The sequence below is a fragment of the Ruditapes philippinarum genome, unplaced genomic scaffold (genome assembly GCF_026571515.1).
Source record: "Ruditapes philippinarum isolate M1 unplaced genomic scaffold, ASM2657151v2 ctg2711_1_1_1_1, whole genome shotgun sequence".
Taxonomy (NCBI): Eukaryota; Metazoa; Mollusca; class Bivalvia; order Venerida; family Veneridae; genus Ruditapes; species Ruditapes philippinarum.
In genome coordinates this window covers 15,239-37,769 of record NW_026862106.1, presented here as the reverse complement: position 1 = coordinate 37,769, position 22,531 = coordinate 15,239, and the positions used below count along the sequence as shown (strand labels likewise).

Sequence of the window (22,531 nt, the reverse complement as noted above, 5' to 3'; positions counted from 1 at the left end):
TTTGGTCTGTCTGTAAATTCTGAACACATTGTCTGTAATGAATATGAGTTTTTTCCCCTACATGATTAAAAATTCACAACTAGTTTATTGTGCATTATTTCATAGATATTATATACAAATATATTTAGCTCCATGATTATTTGTAGATTAATAAAGGCCGGTGCAAATTTATCACCCTGGCTTTTTGTAAACGTATCTCATTTTTTAAAAGCATCTACACAAAAGGGGCACACATTCTAATTTAAACTTCTTAAATGATCATATTGGACCATACAGGCTTTTTAATTATACGTAAAATATCAGTTTGTAATGTTATACATATTTCCATTCAATTCTACCCTATAAAGTGCCTACATGCATTACACCAAACAAGGACAAACAGGACGATTTAGGAAAGTAACGACAAGATAAGAAAATTGTTGATTTATAAATTATAGCTTTCCGATTTTTAGAATTGAATGTGTTTAGGTGAGCAATCGAAAATGTCTGTATAATGAATTCAATCAATAACGGAACGTTTCAATAATAATAATAATAATAATAATAATAATAACAGAGACATAGATAATTATCTATGTCTCTGTTAATAATAATAATAATAATAATAATAATAATAATAATAACAATTGTAGTATATCGATATATTTATTAACATGATATTTGGGCATCGTGACTGGTATATGAGCCAGCAGGGTCAATATACGTATATGTACTGTTACCGTCCTTAGGCTAACTGGTTTAATGTAAATGCATTAAATTAATCTGTTTCCGATATTTAATTGTCTAAACCATAATTTGATTTTCAGTTTAGTTAATTTAAGACACGTTTATTACTGGTACAGCGTGTACAGCCTACAATTACCCTACACGTTCAATTAAGGTCAAATTAGGGCACCTGTCGATTGATTCGGAAGCTGAGTCTGTCGATTGGCAGATCGCGGGAAAAATTGATCACATGACAAAATGCGGTGATCTGATTGGCCACCTATGTCAACATCGTAATGATGCATTGGTAAAATGGCTGGGGGAGAGAAAATGTGTGTGTAATATATTGTTAATTTAATTCAATATTCCGCGTGTTTGGATTTTATTAACGCTGTGTGAGAATGGATTAAGGCTGTATAGGTATGCAGAAATCCTTATAGTGTATTAACTATGCATAGAAACGAAAGTAAAGCTTTGTGCAACAGGCACATTCTTGCCAACGGTTCAGTACAACAGTAGTGGATATTTTTTTTTACTGTGCAGTGCAACTAGAGTATGATAACATTTTGTTTTGGGAGGAGAAAATTTATAGATTATGATAGCAGTGGAATGTAGCCGACTTTTACTGGTTTAGTAAATGAAATAAATTTCTGTGATATTAAGCACCCATTGATCATAGTGTTCCTTTTATTATTAAGATAAGTGTTAATGGACCAGCGTTATATATAAAAGTCTCTTTTATAATTAACATTAAGGAATGAGTTATAAAGATTTTAAAATGAGACAAAAATTTAACATTTGTTACTTGATAGTCATGACTACTAATATTAGACCACAGGGTTATCATGACAAGACTCCTATAGGGATTTAATTTAATCCTGTAGAAAGATGTGAACTAAAATTGTATATTGTACTCCTGTGAAAGTTTGTTTGATTGAGATGAGGGTAGATGCTGTCAGTCACTCTGTTTATTTCATATTTTTAAATTTAGTAAGCTTTTTTAAATGTGTGTCAAATTACCTCTCAAAACTTTCATAATGTTGTTTTTGTCTCACTAACTTGAGAAAGATTCTTGAAAAATTGATAAAATTTGAACAGAAAATAGATAAAAAGGTAAAACATGTAAACTAAATGAGTGTTGCTGATTTATTTTCAGTAATTTTTTATTGTTGTGGAGTAAAAAGACCATGCCATGTATACCTCATTCTGGATCTTAAAGAAGTACAAGTTTCCATTTCAATAACTAATTTTTGTTGTGTATCAACTATCCTAAAGTCTTTGAACCAAACTTGTTTATAGGTAGGTCAATCTTTTAAACTCAAGATGATTAAGATATTGCAAAAAATATGTGATTAAGTGTCAAGAGTTATCTCTCTAACTAGTATATTTAAATGGAGAGGAAGCTACATGACTTTATACACTTAAAATCTGTATCAGGCTTCAGCGATTAATTATCTGGCAAATTCACACTTTTTGTGAGATTTTTTGAAACCATGTTCCATCAAAGAAAAAAAATAACTACAATGATTTTTTCTTTATATAAGTGGTACTGTCAATAACAGACCCTTTTAAACTCCGGGCCCACGGACATGTTCTCAAAATTCTAGTGAAAGTTCCAAATCTTGATAAAGTTATCCTTTACTTATGCCTTTTTGCCGTATTTTTTCATTTAATGATATTTCAACCCTTAATATGTCGTTGTGTTGTAGTAATATTCATGTTAACATGTTACTTTTTATTCAAACCGAAAGTTTAATTGCTTCTTAAAATAATATTCCAATTAGATTTGCCATTTTTTTTTCTTATGTGCAGTTTAATAGATCAGTGTCAATGCACATGTTTCTGTGTGCTTCATATCCAATATTAGTCCAGAATTTTAGACAACAAACACATAGTCATTAGTGTCGCATAGTGCAGTGGTGGGTCATCCTACAAAATTATATATATATATTACTTCTTAGGTGACAATATGCATCAATTGGTAATTCATTTTAAAATTTATATACATGTATAAGATTAGGGGACAGAATATTCTTACACATCACCACAGAGCTCAACATTTCTCTGGAAAGCACTATAATATTATATGTTACAAAGGTTTTGTAGTACCTTTATCATAAAATATTCAACCCTTATCCTGTTAAATATCTTAAATGGACTTGCCCATCATCCAATCTGGACAGAACCATTCATTTTTAGGGAATTTTCAAATTATAATTTATTTACTGACTGAATAGTGCTGGCTGATCTTGGTCTGCATTGGTGGCATGGTCTGGATAAAATATGTTGCCCCCCCCCAGCAGACTTAAAGTTAAGGGTTACTTATATTGTATAACATGATTGACTTATTGTATGCTATTAAGTCAATTACATAATAAGTATGTTTTATACTTCCAAAAGTTTATGAAAGGTAATAGTGGCCAATGTTGATTGTACTAGATATGGTAAATATTGTTTGAAATGCCTTCAAGAATTGTGTTTGGAAGTGCTCCTTGATGTTAATGATACCATTTTTCATCCTTAAAAAAGTGAATCTGTCTGACAGCTTAAAATTGAATGTCTTAAATGTAAATTATAAACATAATAGCAAATCATGTACAGTAGGAGATCAAAAAGCAATAATGGGAGTATTTTTTACACAATATTTAAATAATTATTTGAACAAATTGTTTACTACAGTTGGAGTGTTGGAAATTGTGTTTGAAACACATTTCAAAGGGGTTTATTTGCATATTGATAGAAAATTACAAAAGGAGCAGTAAACAGACTTTAATCTCAACAACATGTTTGATTTTCACCAATAAAATTGCTTTTGATGATGAACTTGAAGTGGGTGTATTTGTTGCCCGGTAGATTGATTTGGCTGTTATAGCTGGTAAGAGGGGAAAAAACTGCTAAAACTATTGATTTTATAGGTAGTACATATATGACAGCCCTCCTGCTTTTTTGTCTCACTCAAAAGAAACATCTTTTTTGAAGCAAAAAGAATGTGTATCAGAGTATTATCATACATGTTTATTACGATCTATTTTTAGTTTTTGGTTAATAAGGTGTTTAAATTTAGTATTAAAATATTCAGTATGATTTGTTAACAGCTTCAAGCTGAGCCATGTAACCAGAGGATGGACCCATGTCTGTTTAAGTGGCTTTTGTAAGCCTATTGAATAAGCAATCAAGCAGATTTAAAATTTTTAATACTGCTTTAATTATATTGTATACCTGTTGCTATATTAACCACCCTGATGTCTTTCTCAATAGCTGTAAATTTGGCCTGAATATTTAAGCAATATTAAAATTAATGTTTAAATTGTCATTCTTATCTGAATTCTGATGGGACCCTGACACATAAACAATCTTTGAAGAAATAATTGTGTGGCTGAAAAATTCAGAAGCTGATATCCAAACATGTATAAACCAATTTTATATAAGGGATGACTTACCCATGCTGCTTCCAAGGGGTTAAACATTGTCACTGATTGACCTGGTTTACATAAAAGTATTCATGTATGGTTCTGTGGTTTATTTTATATAAGGGATGACTTACCCATGCTGCTTCCCAGGGGTTAAACATTGTCACTGATTGACCTGGTTTACATAAAAGTATTCATGTATGGTTCTGAGCAGTTGACATAAGCAATGTATAGAAGAGATGCGGATAAATTTTCAGAAGATTAATTTTCAACATTGATGCTTTTTGCAACATTTTGATACTATAAATTGTCTGACAATTGATTAAGATGAATTGCTACCATGAATACCTGACACAGATTGCAGTTAAATGCAAAAGAGTACATATGGAGACATACAATTTTGTTACAATCATTTTTGGGCACTAATATTGCTAAGTTTAAACAGAAATCTCTCTAGCCTGTTAACAATGATGATTCTGAACTGATTTGATTCATACTAGGACAAAACATCACTGAAATGTTGAATATTTCAAGTACATCATGTATGACCTTGATCTGTAAATTACCTGGACTGCCAAGGTTAACTACAAAATTTTAATTCTATTTTGTACAAGGAACAATATTTTTTTGAAGAATTTTTAACTGCAATATTATTCTTTTGATGTTTTGGTTCAGAAATAAGAAAAAGTTAAGCTTGGCTTCCACTTGTGGATGTGTTTTGACTTGAGTGATATTTTTTTATTCATTGATTGATTGATTGATTTTCTTTAGACATGGTCAAGGATAACCTACGAAAGTGCAAGCACTTATTTCCAGTAGGGTCCTTACCTCAACAGACTCTAGAGACAGCTATGAGATACAAGGGAGTCCAGGAACCAGTCCCTAGCTCATATTGAATAGATCCCTTGGTTCTTTTACATGCCCAGTGTAAAGCACTGATACACGCGAGGATTAACCTGGGTTCAAACACGGAACCTCAGGAGTGACAGTCAGTGGTCTAACCAACTGAGCTATCGTGCCACCTCTCATTCTATTAGATCACAGTAACCATATATTCTTCTGTTAATGTCCACTTTCTTTTATTTATTAAGCTCGTTTTAGATCTTATTAGCTGTGATGATTGTCCTAGTTCTATTGGTAGCTAATTTTTACATTCACTTTTCCATTTTGTTATTGACATTTTTAAGGGGCATTGTTTCTCTTATCATCTGTCAGTATTGTTTAGATTAAATCACTTTATCTATTCTGTTCCTCAAATAGATGTGAATATTTCTGGGATGTTGCTGGGATGTGTGTAATGGAAAAGTTAATGAAAGTCTCTGAGGTCAAGATTAGAGCCATTGTTTCGTTATTGAGTTTACAAATGCAACTGTATGATTTCAGCATGGGATAAGACATATATCTTAAGACTTTTTAGAACAGATTTTTAAAACACTTTCTGCGGAAACATACAATAAATTCGTTACAGAACAATTACCAAAAGAAGATTTGAATTTGATGCCTGGAGCCAACTTGTAGTGAAAAGTAAATGACTTTAAAACTTTCATTTTATGATTTAGAGCACTAAAGAAGTTCTCCATCAGTTGATATGAAATATCTTGTCATATATAGCTAATGTTTCATTCATTTAAGAAGTTTGAAATTAAGGACATAATACAGACTTCCCGAAATACGTCGGTCCGACGGACATGTCCGATAAATTTTGATTAGGTCCGACCATTTTTTATTACGGATCGGTCCGACTGTCCGGCTTTTATCCAAGTAGCATGTATACAAAATGGCATCGCTTAAGGTGCTAAACCTGGGAAAAAACGAAAATCTACGTCAGAGGAGTGTGCAGAACAGCAGTTAAAGAATGAAAAGAATAGACCGGAGATAAAATTTAATGAAAAATGGAAGCAGGACCGTGAATCTTTGGTGTACGACAGGGAGTATGTGAAAATGAGCTGTACGGACTGTGCCGATTTTTAAGGCGAAAAAATTAAAACCGAAAAGTGTCTTAGAAATACAAACACAAGGTTTCCTTTGATTTTGATTAATTTCATTCAGTCTGACAGATTTCATTTCGGTCCGACAGATTTTCATGGTTTGTCAGACGGAATGTCTGACACTTTTTTTTTAACTTTCGGGAAGTCTGATAATAAGCAGTTTTCTAAGATTTTGAGAAATATAAATAGACTGTGATAAATGTAAATGTGAAGGTCATCCTTAAAGGAGCTTGTGTTTTTGTTTAGGTCATTATTTTATGTATAAATCCATTCATTATCACTGAACTACTTTCTTTTGTTTATTTTCGGAGGAAGTTAATACTTTCATCAAAATTCCTGCACTAAGAGCAGTTACCTTTGATCTGTAAGTAATGAAGGTTGTGTATTGTGATCATGGCACTTACAACATTCATGTTTATCTATTCTTACTAAAGGATTTAACACAACTGTCCATCATTAAATAAATTATTCAACAAGACAATCTGCTCTAATTTAATATATTTATGGTGAGTAAAGCATTGACTCTGGTTGGAGTAAAGTATTGACTTGGTTGAGTAAAGCATTGACTCTGGTTGGAGTAAAGTATTAACTTGGTTGAGTAAAGTATTGACTTGATTGAGTAAAGTATTGACTTGGTTGAGTAAAGTATTGAATGGAGGCCTACTTAAGATTATGAACATCAGTAGGAAAAACACTGTCTTAAATCTGGGTCAGTCTTCCTATTGTGAGTCTAAAAGAATATTGGATATTACCCAAATAATTTGTTACCATTGTGTATTGGTTTGTAATCATAACTTGTCAAGTAGAGATATCCCAGTCAATACTACCATTATATGGTCTGATGGATAATTTCTGCTAAAGAATTTATGGACTTAGATAGCAGTGACTGTCAGGTCTCAATATTCTAGTTTGAGTTTGACACTTTTTCCCCACTCAAGAGTTTTATTGATTTCTTTTATTATATCATTAATATTATATAATACAGAGCTGGTTATGACAGTGAATGGTCTGAAGTAATAACCCCTTGGCCTTGATCTCCTCAAATGTTACATTCAATAATTATTACAGTTTTTGAAAAAAGATGTTAGTTTAGAAATTAGAAAGTTATGGTAAAGAAAACACAGAAAGAACAGTATTTATTGAGAAATAATCATGTATGTTCCTTTCCTGGATAAAAATTATGTTCTACAAATGTGTATAAATTTGTCTTGTGTAATTTATTGCATTTCATTAATTAGTTTGTATGAATTGAAAGTCTTGTCTTCCAATGAAATATAGAATGTTCTCATTTTGAGCATATCAACAATGTACAGGCCATTGATTTTACAATGTACTTAGGTGAGCTAAGACATACATGTATATTAATTTAAAAAATGTTGTGAATTTTAGTGTTTTAGGATTGATATTTTTTTGCAAAGCAGTTAGGAAGGAAACAAATGGTACAATGTTTTAGGTTTGTGTGTTGACTGCTTCAGAGTTGTGATGTCAAATGTCTGTCCATCTGTCAGTAAAAGTTGTCTGCACTTCTCCTCAAAAACTACTGGTGCAATATCATTCAACTTCGCAGGAATGATAAGTACCAATTCTAGTTGGGCACATTGTTGGCTTTTTCCAGTTCATTGATTTTTGAAGACTCTTTAATTTATGTTTTTGGCTAGACTTCTTCTCTTACACTTCTAATGGAATTTGAGTGAAACTGCTTAAACTGCTTAAATGGCTCCCTTGGTTCAACCGCTTAAATGGCTCCCTCGGTACAACTGCTTAAATGGCTCCTTCGGTTCAACCGCTTAAATGGCTCCCTCGGTTCAACTGCTTAAATGGCTACCTCGGTACAACTGCTTAAATGGTTCTCCGGTTCAACTGCTTAAATGGCTCCCTCTGTTCAACTGCTTAAATGGCTCCCTCGTTACAACTGCTTAAATGGCTCCCTCGGTTCAACTGCTTAAATGGCTCCCTTGGTTCAACTGCTTAAATGGCTCCCTCGGTTCAACTGCTTAAATGGCTCCCTCGGTTCAACTGCTTAAATGGCTCCCTCGGTACAACTGCTTAAATGGCTCCCTTGGTTCAACTGCTTAAATGGCTCCCTCGGTTCAACTGCTTAAAATGGCTCCCTCGCAACTCGGTTCAACTGCTTAAATGGCTCCCTCGGTTCAACTGCTTAAATGGCTACCTCGGTACAACTGCTTAAATGGCTCCCTCGGTTCAACTGCTTAAATGGCTCCCTCCGTTCAACTGCTTAAATGTCTCCCTCGGTACAACTGCTTAAATGGCTCCCTCGGTACAACTGCTTAAATGGCTCCCTCGGTTCAACTGCTTAAATGGCTCCCTCGGTTCAACTGCTTAAATGGCTCCCTCGGTTCAACTGCTTAAATGGCTCCCTCGTTACAACTGCTTAAATGGCTCCCTCGGTTCAACTGCTTAAATGGCTCCCTCCGTTCAACTGCTTAAATGGCTCCCTCGGTTCAACTGCTTAAATGGCTCCCTCGGTTCAACTGCTTAAATGGCTCCCTCGGTTCAACTGCTTAAATGGCTCCCTCGGTTCAACTGCTTAAATGGCTCCCTCGGTACAACTGCTTAAATGGCTCCCTCGGTTCAACTGCTTAAATGGCTCCCTCGGTTCAACTGCTTAAATGGCTCCCTCGGTTCAACTGCTTAAATGGCTCCCTCGGTTCAACTGCTTAAATGGCTATAAAAAAATGATCAGGCAACACATGTTATCACTGATCTTCTTGTTATTGTTTGTACATAATATATTTAACTAAATTTTGACCAGTTTAATTCTAAAAAGGTCTTTACTTTAAATTCAATAATTTTTGTCTATTGAACAATTGGTTTGTTTATTTTTATTTTGATACTTGCTTTTGTTGATTTTCATGTTTGTGTTTTGGATCTTCATTGAAATAATTGGCAGCAAAAGTTTACTTTAATGTATTTGAAAATATTACAGGAGCTAATGTGATGTGTACTGCTCTGGAATGGCCAAAGCCTTCGACTTCCAGTGGCGTATTCCTGTACCGGAGCGACTACAAAAAGGAGATATATTTGAACGATGGGATGAGGTAAGATTTACTATTACTTGGGTTTGTTTTCTTGATGATGATTATTTGAATGCTTATGTACCCATCTGTTGTCAGGGGTGCAAATCTTTAGAACTTGTTGAATCTGTCTGGATTTTTCCATTGAAACTAGCTTCTAGAGCTTTACTTACCTATTTATCTATACAGGTAATTTGAATTTTCATCAATGGCAGCCAATGACTGAGGTTAATTGTAATTCTATGTTTAGACATTTTTTAAAGGAGTTCCCTTGGCTGTGTGATTAAAGTCGCTTTAATATTTAATGCTAGAATGTGACATTAACCATGTTATAAGGATTAAAGGGCAATAAAAGTTGTGTTCTGTATTAAACTTCAATCACAACCTGTTATGTGAGACTAAAATAAGTGATGTTTAACAACCAATTGTTTATATAATTATAGGAATGTTCATCATTAGAATCGTGTTGCTTGGTGAAGGTTGATGAGAATGGATTCTTTATCTACTGGAAAAGTGATGGCAAGGTAACATGATATAAATTGTCCATCAATATGTTATAGTGCATAGGCAGTCTTAAACATTCATATAAAAGGACCCCCCCTATCACAAGCTAAAATATATATACAAAATGTAAAGTTTCAAACAATGCGGATGAAAATTGTGGGGGGAAAATGATGTGATGCCTTTCTAATTTACCTTATTATTTATTAGCAAAACTATAATCTATTGTAATAATTTAAGTAAAATATCTACCGGTTTCACCTGGATCTTCAAGAAAATGACGTTAATAACTCAGCTTGTCATGATCATCATCATCAGGTGGCCACCGATCGCTCTTGTTTACATTGTTTTGGCATTACATGCACATTTTACCAATTTCTGATGTTAAAAAGTTCTGAATATACAGTCGACTCCACTTATAACAAACTCGCTTATAAGGAATTATCGTTAATAGCGAACTAAATCTGACATCCCTGGCCGATACCTTCTTTATTTTATATCAAATCACATCGCTTAATACGTACTCGCTTATAACGAATTTTCAGCTATAACGAACTATTTTTCAAGCCCCAAATGACGAAAAGCATGTAAATTCCCTCGGTTATAACAAACAGTTATAATTGAAATATCGGGATGCGCTCAATTAGGATCAGTACATGAATAACGCTATCCGATAATTATACAATCGAATGATTGTACAGGTTAGTTATGGCTTCAGGGAATAAAGATTTTGATAAAATGTTCTCACAACATAATTTCCTACTTGTTACGGAAATTTGTATTTCGCACCCTCAGTTGATTGATGTAAATACCTGATAATTACCAAATAATCGATTGTTTTTGTTTGCAATATAAACCAAACGATAATAAACAATTAGCAAAAGAATACAAATGGTAAGCACTTTATAGACAAATAATACATGAATAAATACATGTACCATGTACATAATATATTGTTCAATAAAATGCCCCGCATTAAATAAGCATTAAATAACCGCTTTAGTAAAATACCGGTTACACAGGTAACCAGTGAAAAGTATGGCTTTTTCACGGCAAATTTCCCAATCCAAACAAGTCAGCAAGTGGTTGCTACTTCGCTTTTAGCGAACTTCGGATATAACGAACGATATTTTAATGTCCCAGTGAGTTCGTTATAACCGGAGTCGACTGTATATCATTCACAGAATTTGCTTGTTTTAGGACATAAGAAAACATACAGTTTGGTTGTTTAAATTTCCTTCACTTGTGTGCAGGTGTTGCATCTGTATCTCTGTATTGATATATTATCTTATTAGTAAAAATACACTTGGTGATAAACTTACCACAATAAGAATAATTGATTTGTTTTCCTAAACAGCCTTTTAAATGTTAAATACCTATTCAGTCATTTGTAACATAAGCATTGTCTTCTGTTGTACACAGATTGTTTTAGAATCATTTTCTGGTCGGCTTGTTTGTATTGTTAAGCAAGATAATCAATATATCCTGTATGTCTGCATTTAACATATGTGGAAATGTTTCTATTGATATCCTTTTATCTTCTTAACAATAAGTTAATTTTTTAGGGGTGCCTTCAGACTGCCATTCCTTAGAATTATGTCTATTTCTTAAATTTTTGCATGAAATGATCAATACTGCATATCTCTGAACTTTTTGGGTTGTTCTGCGTAAACACTTGTTCACATACTGGAAAAAAGAGAAAGAAAAATGACTTTTTGTCCCAGTTTGACAGCAGTGTGTCCCAATTTTCTGTATACAATGTAGTTTGTTCTGGTTTTGTGTCTTAAATGAACGCAGATTTTCAGTTTTTGCAAAAATGCTTTTAAGTTGTTTACTGTATATACTACTTCTATCCTGTATATACATGTAGTTATTCTGAATGTTATTTAGATTAAATGTTTCAACAGCTTACTGGATGCATATTTAATGGGAATGCACCAAACTGGACTAGATAATAAGCATGATTATTGTTGTCATTAGCACACAGCCCCTTCGTTTACTACATTTGTCTGGAATTAAAAAAGCCTCTCATAATGTACATCTGAGATGTGAGAATTTCTGAATGTGAGAATTTCTGAATATATGATAAAGTTAATTATATTTGAATCAATAAAAAGATTTACTTGAGGCAATGCAATTGGTAGTTCAGATTTACTGTAGAAAGTAATACACACGGTGTGTTTTAATGTAATAAAGTATGGTATCTGACAAGTTTCATGTTTTCCCTATCAGAATATATCATGTTGTAGATCTAAGAACCTGACAATTTAACTGCTTCAATGATTAGTGATTTTGTTGGACATCATAAAGTCCCTGTTATGAGATGAAACTCTCTCCTAGGGAATATAGAACCTTTACTGTCTGATGCTTGAACTTGTCTTAATAGTCTCATTTAGCTTAATGAAAGTTGAAAGAACTGGCTTAGGTAATATTTTTATACAGTGTCAGTAGCAGCAAACTTGAGGGGAACACATCAGATTGGTAACATACAATTAGAATGTTTCTGTTTTAAAACACATATGAAAATTGTACATAAACAGTATAAAACATTCGGGAACAAAATATAATGCTGCAGTTTTAAAGGTCATTTTTACTGCTGTAATGTCTATATGAAAAACAACAGCATTTATGTAAGAAGAATACATGTAGCTTAAAATTGCCATTGTTCACTCAGATCATAATCATGATATGGGTCAGGACTTGCATGTATATGATTTTATGGGTTAAAACATTGTATGTTTTAATTAATAAAACTGTAGGAATGTACTTCATGGTATAATGTTTGTGTTGATTCTTTTATTTTAAGGAGCAACAGTTACAGTATACAGTAGTGAAAAAAATTACACAAAGAATCAGTACCAGTTGTTCTGTGTAGAATTTTTGTTCCTTCAAAGAAGTCAGAACACTTTCTTGTAGAATAAAGTATTGATGCCAGCTAGTATAACATGAAGTTTTAACCAGATATTCCCTGTTTTATAATCTAGTGCCTGGCTGTTTTAATGCCTTACAACACAACTGCTTTTACTATTCTATTGATTGCAGTGAATCTTGGTAAAATTTATCCTCTCAGATCTTTGTTCAATTTAGGATATAAATTTGTTACAGTTTTTCTACAGAATTGAGGTATTCATCCAATATGGTGTTAGACTGTGAATCAGGCAACCTGAGTCAATATGTAGAGTGTTGGACAGTGAATTTGGCAACCCTGGTTCGATTTCTGGACATTGCAGGTCATTTTGTTGTGATTGATCAAGAAATCACACTCTTCTGCCAGGGACCAGACTTCCCAAAATATATCTGTCCAACAGACATGTCCGATAAATTTTGATTAGGTCCGACAATTTCTATATATATTCCAGATCGGTCTGACTGTCCCACTTTAATCCAAGTTGCACATATACAAAATGGTGTCGCTAAAGGTGCCAAACCTAGGAAAAACATCAGGGGTGCGCGCAGAACAGCAGTAAAAGAATGAAAAGAATAGACCAGAGAGAAAATTTAATAAAAAATAGAAGCAGGTCCGTGAATGGTTGGTGTACGACACGGATTTGAAAATGCGCTGTACGGACTGTGCCGATTTTTATGGCAAAAAAATACAGTGCTTTTACTAAGAAAAGACGAACCAAAAAATATATATCAATTAAAAAGAAATAAGCAAAATAATGAATCCATTACAGATTATATAGCAAAGTCTGGATAGTTGACATGTAAAACACCTATAATAGATTAATAAAAGTAGGCTTATTGTAACTACTTGCAAATGCATATGATGACATGAATGGTTAAGGTAAACAGGGTAGACTGCAGAATCTGTAAAGAATTCTAAAAAGGTTAGCCATGGTCTAGTGATTAATTGTTAGTGACAAATTATTATGATGGACACAATTAAGCCAAAAGTCATCAACACTTTAAGGGGTCAGTTTGGTCAAATAAAGGATAAACTAGAAATGTGTCCATAGGACACAGGTGCCCCCACACTACACCGATTTGTCAATCTTATGTCTCTAGGTCAAATTTTATTTTGGCTACATGTGCCCAAGTTGAAAACTAAAAATCTTTTATTAAGTAAAGGGCAAATACTACAAATACTGAATTAATCCACAAGAAAACCCCAAGGTGCATAAGTGCACATGCTGACATTCTTGTAAACTTTCAGGCCTACAGGTCATAAACTTTTTGAGTTACGTGTGACACAAGTTGAAAATTGGAAATTTTTACTAATTCAAGGGCAATTACTCTAAAAATACTAAATATATCCACATGAAAATACCCAAATGCACAACTTCACATGCTGATCAACATGGTTTCATGACTCTAGGTCAAATATTTTTTGAGTTACGTGCAACACAAGTTGAAAATTTGAAATTTTTACTAAGTCAAGGGCAATAACTCTAAAAATACTAAAAATATCCACACAAAAATACCCAGGTGCACTACTACACATGCTGAGCAACATTCTTGTAAGGTTTCATGACTCTAGGTTATATACTTTTTTAGTTACGTGCGACACAAGTTGAAAATTGGAATTTTTTACTAAGTCAAGGGCAATAACTCTAAAAATACTAAAAATATCCATACGAAAATACCCAGGTGCACAACTACACATGCTGAGCAACATTCTTGAAAGGTTTTATGACTCTAGGTCAAATACTTTATTAGTTACATGCGACACAAGTTGAAAATTGCAAATTTTACTAACCAAAGGCAATAACTCTAAAAATACTAAATATATCCACATGAAAATACCCAGGTGCACAACTTCACATGCTGATCAACATTTCTGTAAGGTTTCATAACTCTAGATCAATTACTTTTTTAGCTATGTGCGACACAAAAAGTGAACGGACGGACGGACGGATGTACTCACAAAATGGTACTTATGTGACTTTTCCTTTGATCTTTTTGGCCATTTTTAGTCACACAAGGCTTAAAAAAGACACACAAGTAATGAAAGAGAATTTACTGTTACCCATTGTTCTCCAAGTCACACAAGTAGCTCTGGGTTTGTACGGATGGATGGACAAGGGTAAATCTAAAGTCCCCCCCCCCACCCTCTATAGTGGGGGCATAAAATTTTCACTGGCCAGTCCATAACAAAGGTTTACTAAAAGATCTTAGTCCATGGACAGTTCAATACTGATTCTTAAATTATATGCGAATGATCTTCCATCCAAAGAAGTATTCAACAAAGTTTTTGCTTATCTGTGGAATTCCATATCAGTAGCATGAATTTTTTACATATCTTCAGTATAATATTATTATTTTAGATAAATGCAGCTGTTTTATGTCTGTCAGATGTAACTTTATTATTGTAGGTAAGAATCTCTGACCTATATTGTTTACTTGTTAATATTCAATGATATTTCCCCTGGTAACTGCCAGACTTTCCAGGTTGTGTAAACATTGTTATCTGATAAAATACATCTTTAAAACTTGTTAATTACAAAAGAAATCAATCTGTAAACAAAATTGCCATGGATTTGCCAAAAATAATCCTGATAGGCTAGAAAAGTCAACATAAATAAAAAGAGACTTGCTTGATTTGTATTTCTGTTAGGCTTAGCAAATTATGGATAAATGATCAACTTCAAGTAACTCAAACTTAGATCTTAAGTAAAACAAACTTAGATCTTATGTAACTGATTAGTCAGAAAACAGCAGAAAAATAAGACAGAACTAGGAAAAATGTTTTTACCCTCAAGGTAAGAGCTATGAAGCTTCCATTTACACAGTCCTTTACCAGATTTGGACATTTCTAACTACCTTAGTGACTTATGGATCTTTTTTTTTCATATTTGAAAATGAAACACTTTCTACATAGTGTATGCATCATTATCCAGCTAAGTACAATCTCCCATCATTATTTGTGTAAGATAAGAAAAATAAAATGTTTATGAATGATAGAATTTTTAATTGGCATATTTTTTATCTGATTTAAAACACATATTAACACATATTTAGTTTCTTCTTGAATATGTTAATTCACATTGTGGATTGCATGGCCAAGTGCTTAACACATCAAGACTAGCAATCTAGGGATCACTAGATGTGTGGGTTTTAACTTGTCAGGGGCAAGCAGTGGTTTCCTTGAGCAAGAAACTTTTCACTCATTGCTCAGTACAGGTTATCTTTAGCTTATAGCTTTCTACAGAATTGAACTAAAATAAATTCTGTTTGTAAACATTGATGCTGAAAAAATAAAAATATAATAATAAAACATTCATCAATTTTGACATCCATCAATATGATTTACGTTGAAGTAGTCATGAAATTATCATTTTACCCCCTTATATAATGTTGTGGGGGCTATACTGGAATCACTTGTTACATTGGTCAGTCCGTCCATATCCCATCAAGTCCACTCTATAAAGCCCTTGAAGGATTTTCTTCAAACTTAAATGTTGACCTAGAAAAGTTGATGTGAGGAACCCTTGCCACCTTTGTGCAGACTCAAGGTCAAAGTCACCCTTGAAGTTCAAAGGTCAGATATTAGACAATTTTTGTCTACTCTATAAATCCAATACCCCTTTAAAGATTTTCTTTAAACTTGGCCCAAATTTTCACCTTTACAAGGCCATGAGCAAAATCATTCTGCCACTGTGCAGGGTCAAGGTTAAGGTCATCTTTGAAGGTCAAAAGTCAAACAGTATAAATTCTTTACTTTTTCAATGTTTTATTTCAAAAATAGTGATAAATTGCACTATATAATATCCAGCGTCATACAGATCAAACTGAAAGTTTGCATACTGAAAAACCCTTGATCTTATATTTGGGTAAGTAATAAATGTCGATTACTTTTATATACCTGATAAACAGACAGTGTGAACATATGTTTTTATACTGCTTTGATCTGATCAATTGTTTAGATTAGAAATGAAATATACTCTCTGGGTATCTAATATTTGGATATTGAGAGAAATGTAAGAGAAAGTAGTTATGTTCATTATGTTTAGCTCAACCAACACAACTTGCCAGTGATCCAGGCTACAAGAGCTAAAAATAGAAAATAAAATATGTTAAATAACATAATACTTAAAGGCTGTGCTAATCTTGATGAAAATAATAGTTTATAATTACATCTCCTCCTTAACTGTTTGGTGTTTTCTAAATGAAACTCAACAAGAATGATCTTCAGGACTGGTGGTCTTTTACAAAATATATAAAATCTAAAATCATTCCTTTGCTTTGAACTACAGCTAATTATAGAAATAAGCTTACAGCTAATTATAGAAATAAGCTTAAACATCAAATTTTGTCGAAACTCTTATATTGATTCTTTGGTGGTTCTGTACAAATAAGAGAAATTTGTTCTGTTCTTTGAACCACATGATTGTGAAAAAAAAGAAAAGAAATAAGCTGTAAAATCTCCTAAATTTCACTGTAGATTTTAATAAACCTCAATAGAAATGATCCTCAGGTGGTCCTGTAGCCAAATTCATTAATGGTCAGCTGAACAAAAAATTAAAATGGGCATGACATGAACAACTTGATTGTTTTGACAAAGGTCAATAGGAATGGTGTTTACATGATACTGCTGGTGTCGGACCTTAAAATAGGAGTAAGCTTTAAACAGCGTTTTCACAATTGTTGGGCAGATTTTTATGAAACAATGTTTGTAATAAGCTAATAATGAAAATGATATCTTAAGGGCCATCAAGGTGGTAAGTCTTAACATGACATAAGATGGCTATCAGAGGCATAAATAACTTTGTGTAGAATTCTGATAAAATTCTTTCATATAAGGAAGCTGTCCAGCACACTTTCAGAATGTTGATGGTTCTACATGTACTTTGATGCATGAAAGGGTACCTGAGGTCTTCCTCCACAAGTTACCTTATGACCATTACAGTCTGTGTGACTTCAAACCCAACCAAAAATACAAAAGTAAACCTAAAATGACAAAATCTTCCCTCACAGCTGTAGGGCAGATTTTGCCAAAACTTTAGAGATATTTCTTACATGGTACTGTGTAAAAATCGAAGAACTGATGGAAGGTTTAGTGACATCTGCTGTGCTTGGCAATTTTGATCAAACACAAATAGAATTGAGTATTTGATCATACTGTAGAAGAAAGCTAAAATTATTTGATCTGCTGAATTAATTGACTGGAAGATTAAGAGTTAAGATCTTTGAAATGGTATAAACTATGATATTATTGCCTGGACTGTGTCTTATATAAGGACCCACTTACTATTGTATATTTTTGCTGTTTTTCAGGAAGGCCAGGTATTGGAGATCTCACAGGTGAATGATATCAGATTGGGCCTGCCTCCCAAGATTAATGTAAGTAGATAATTTACACTAAAGTTATTAGTTCTGTAAAACCTACAGTGATTTATGGTGGGTTAGTTGGTTAAAACTTTTAGATTACTGTGACCTTGATTGTTGTTGCAATCACTACCTATAGAGGGAAAACTTTAACGCAGGCAAAACACTAATTTAGATATTGAATCTTAAACAAGTATTATGAAAATTCACACCATTTCAAAAGTAGCAATAAGCAAAGGTCAAGGCAACTGTTGCCTTGACCCATGAATAATTAAGAATACTTTGGCCTACAGTTCTAAGATTTGATGTTGAGGTTGATCTTGACATGAGGTCATTGGTCAAAGGCTTTTACGAAAATAAAATGATAAAAATCATTATGATCAAAAGCTAGTCTTTAGCCTTGGTGGGTAGATTGGTCATTGTGTTGTTGGAAATGTTCTGGAAAGTACATTAGTATTACAGATTCATTATGTTTAACTGGCGTTGATAAGGAACAAAAGGAAAATACATACATTTATACTTGTACTACTTGTATATAGTACTACTATATACTAGTACTACAGCACGCTGAGTATTGTAATAAAGTGTCATTTATTGAGACAAATTTTCCATAATGAAAAATTCAAGATAACTCTGCTTACATGTTCCTAGATTTCCACATGATGGCCATTTCACTGCTTGTTCATAAAACTGTGAATGTTTCCATAATGTAGAGATTTGTCTTTTCTGTTAAATTTTGTTTCCCAGAAAAACAAGAGGTTGATGGATTGAGCACATTTTCCTGATATAAGAATGTTATACTTCCTTTTATCTATTGATTTTCACTCAAAATTACTTTGACATTCATCATTGTGCATTAGAGTGTTTTGAAAGTGCAATCTTCTAATTGATTTAGTCAGATTAATTAATTGATAAAATAATAGAATTTTGTGGGTTAAAGTGCTGTTGATTTTATGGAATTTCAATTAGTCCATTATAAGGCAATCCTCAGAAATACTGTGTTTACATGGCCATGTTATGTAATGTGCATTTTTTTAGTAATTTTTCTTTCTCTGTTTTTAGTTAAAAAGTTATTTATATTTTAATTTACTTTTATTCTTTGTTATTTACCTTTATTCTTCCATTCCTTTGGTGTCGCAAAACAGAGATCCAAATTCCCCTCATCTGCTTCTCTTTAACAAGTAATATGTGTGGCAGAATGAGGAAACATATGTAGTCTGCACGTCTTATAGGACAAATAAGAAATCAACAAAATGGAATATACACTGTATCTAGAATGACCATAGTTGATGTGTTAACATTTAGCCAACAATTCTATAAGTACATTTTGGTATATATATGTTGGGTTTAAATGGCACTGCCCTTATGTGATCAAATGACTTATCTCTGAATTGAACTGTTACAACCTTTTCTAGCAATTGATCTAAGGCGAATGAGAAAAGGCAAACATAGCCTACTTGTTATAATGAAATAGTATGGTTTTAGCCGATTGAGTTTTTTGGAGCATTGCATGATAAAATCTAGTCTTTAGAGGTAGTGCTTATGAAATATGGTTCCTGACTTCACCAAGGACTAAATTTTCGCCACCTCTTAGCCTAATGCACCAGATATTGAGATCTTTAAATTACTCTTAGGAGACCTTTTTCTTCAATTTAGAACAACTTTTCATGTGTTAATAATCTGAACTTTAAGCCTATAGAAAGACCATGTGTGCAGTCATTGGAATTTGTAACATTATTTCCTTAAATAATATACACAGCTGTTTAGGTGAAGCTCAGTTGAAGTTGGTGATTAAGTGTCTCCTAACTGTCCTAAAGTCTTCTTGATTCAGTTCATAAAAATTGACCATTTATATACAATGTACATACCCATTGTGAGACAGTTATATTGGCAAGTCCATTTCATTTTATATTATGCAAATGCCTGACTGTAATCAATTATTGATTTCTTGTTTGTACTTTCTAACTCCTGATATTTTAGACTTACAGTACTTCATAAAACAACAATGAAGGGTATTATTATTTTATGCCCCTGTTTATTTATCCATCTGTCAATCTATTTGTTAGCAATTTTGTATCCGCCCTTTAAATCTGAAATCCCTTTAAGGATTTTCATGATGATTTTGGTTCAAATGTTCACCTAAGTGAGACCATGTCCAGGATGCTGCAAATTGCAGCTTGACCAAGTGGTGAATGCATTGGACCAGTAATCTTAAGAATCATTTTCTGCATGGGTTCAAACACTTTTGGGGGGCAAGCCTGTTTTTTTTAGCAAGAAATTTCACTCTTATTGCTCAGTACTGGTAGGTTCCATTACTGGCTTTACCCTTCTCCAGCATGAATCAAAATAGGTGAGCGATCTGTCTAAAACAGACTGTAAACTAATTCTGATACTTTCGAAGATATTTTCTTTCTGTTCTGACTAAGTTTTTCACAGTAGTTAATTCTTGCATTTAATTCGTTAATTTGAAATCATGTTGCCAGAATAAATCATCAGATTATAGACTGTTAGACTGGTCAGCCATTCAGGATATCTAAATATTTGGATAATGGATGTGAATAATTAGACTGGTCTACCATCACAGGATTTATATATATAGTAAATAAGATGATTGCTATATGCTAGTCTGCTATATCAGGATTTATCATGATGTGATGTGAATAAATAATCCTTTACCTTTCCCAGCCTAGACAAATTGACCAACACAACATGACATATAGTTGTATGTTTAATTGTCATATATTATTGCTATAATGTAATTGGCCATGTAGCAACATTAGTTTCATTATTCTCTGATACAGCTCAGGGGCAGGAACAAGATGTCAGACCTCTGCACTTAACAGTTTGTATGTCTATAAACATGCTTGGGGCAAGATAAGAAATATTGTCTTGAGAAAGGAATCTTTACCCTATTAGATCAGAGTGTGTTACATAGCAACATTTATTCTTGAAATTACAGTTCTTGCCTTTTTCTTTTCAGAGTTTTATCAACAAATTTAGTACCTTTAATTGTCTTGCATGTAGGATTTCAGTCAGAATTATGAGTGCATAGAGAATATAGTAACAGAACTGTGTAGCAGGCACAATAATGTCTTTAAAGATAGTTGTTCAACTTTAATGTTAGTTATACTGCATTTTCTTTTTTTGATTGGGAACCGATTGTTATAATCGATGGATATGAAATGATCATAAGTTATGTGTTTATCTAAGTTTGTACTTGGAGTCATGTAATGCTCGAATTTTTGCTATTAAGAAAAACACAACTTTTAAGATGTTGTACTTAAATTCTTTTCTCCTATTCAACCAGTCACAGTGAAATATTTTGACAAGGCAAGGTACATTGTTTACTAGTCTGTAAAGGGAGGGATATTTTTGTATACTTGCGACTCAAAGAATTTGACAGGAAGAATTTGTTAGTATTTTGAGATATGCATATAAAGTTGAATCATTTATCATTTCAGGATCCTAAGGTGATCATTGATTTGGAACAGAAAGGAACAGGTGGACTTGAAGCTCGAACTGTTACCATCTGTAGTGGGCTGGACTTTGTGAATATCAATTACACACCAATGATAGCAAGAGATCCTGAGACAGCTAAGGTACCACACTGAAATGAAAACATTAGTTATTGTTGTAAACACTGGTATGGAAAGCTTTAATGTAGTAAAGGTTATTGACTGCTGTAAGTTCAAATCTCGTCAGATACTTTCGATTATTTCATCTATCTATCTTACTATATTTGTTGGTGGTTCTACTCAGGTGCCTTCTTGTGTCTGAAATAATAAACAGGAACCTGTTAAGCTGGAAAGTCAGTCTGACCTTTATAGTGTCAGTGTGACTTAAATTCAACAAAACTAACAATCTTTGATTGAGTTATGGAAAATATAAAAATCACATTATTTCATATTAGCTTTACATGTGACCTTAGGTAGAATGTATTTAGATAGGCAGCTTTTATGACAAAAATACATGGTCACAGTTAAATGGTAAAAGTCATGTCCACAAGTTAATTATCTTTGATTGCTTATAAGGTTAAATCTTTAGTTAACTATCTGTTACTGTTTCTAGGGTTTAGTATAAAGTTGTTTTCTTTAGGTTTTGTGTAAAAATAGCAATCTTTGACTGTTTCTAAGGTTCAGCGCAAAGTTAGCAATCTTTGACTTTTTCTTATGTTTAGCAAGAAGTTAATTAACTTTTACTGTTTCTAAGATGTTGTCTTTAACTGTTTTTCTAAGGTTTAGTGAAAAATTTACTGTTTTTCTTAGGTTTGGTACAATGTTTGGCATTGTTTGCCATTTGACTTTTCTAAGGTTTAGTCCAAAATAAACCATCTTTAACAGTGGCAAAGTAAGCAATCTCTTACTGTTTCTAAAGTTAAACGCAGAGTTAATGATCTTTGACTGTGGCAAAGGTAACCATTTAGGATTTAGTGCAAAGTAAATGATTTTTCACTGTTTCTAAGGTTTATCACAATGTTCAGATCTTTGACTGTTGACTGCTATGTGGTTAAGTGCATGTCATATATTAAAGGTCTATGTCTGTTTCTGCGGTAAAGATCATTTTCACAAATAAGGGTCTGTATTTTTAAAGTGAAAAACTGCAGAAATGCCCTGGGGATGAGCAT

General features: G+C 33.0%; 1 protein-coding gene across 2 annotated transcripts; it reads left to right on the top strand.

Annotated features, from left to right (window-relative positions):
• Positions 1-985: 985 nt before the first annotated feature.
• On the top strand, positions 986-21,533 carry LOC132717943 (1-phosphatidylinositol 4,5-bisphosphate phosphodiesterase beta-4-like). 2 transcript variants are annotated; one of them, XM_060701528.1, is made up of 5 exons: positions 986-1,125; positions 9,051-9,162; positions 9,582-9,662; positions 17,857-17,922; positions 21,369-21,533. In XM_060701528.1, the coding sequence occupies exons 2-5, from the start codon at positions 9,079-9,081 to the stop codon at positions 21,516-21,518; spliced, it is 381 nt and encodes a 126-aa protein (XP_060557511.1). In that variant the 5' UTR covers positions 986-1,125; positions 9,051-9,078; the 3' UTR covers positions 21,519-21,533. The 2 variants fall into 2 exon arrangements, with proteins under 2 accessions (XP_060557511.1, XP_060557512.1); XM_060701529.1 differs by lacking the exon at positions 986-1,125 and adding an exon at positions 1,870-2,004.
• The last annotated feature ends 998 nt before the right edge of the window (positions 21,534-22,531 follow it).

What these genes read in the sequence shown, in the direction of transcription:
- LOC132717943 (XM_060701528.1), top strand. Translation starts at nt 9,079, where the DNA reads ATGGCCAAAGCCTTCGACTTCCAGTGGCGTATTCCTGTACCGGAGCGA. An exon ending in ACTGGAAAAGTGATGGCAAG is followed by an intron (nt 9,663 to 17,856) that starts GTAACATGATAT and finishes GCTGTTTTTCAG; the next exon opens with GAAGGCCAGGTATTGGAGAT. An exon ending in GCCTGCCTCCCAAGATTAAT is followed by an intron (nt 17,923 to 21,368) that starts GTAAGTAGATAA and finishes TTATCATTTCAG; the next exon opens with GATCCTAAGGTGATCATTGA.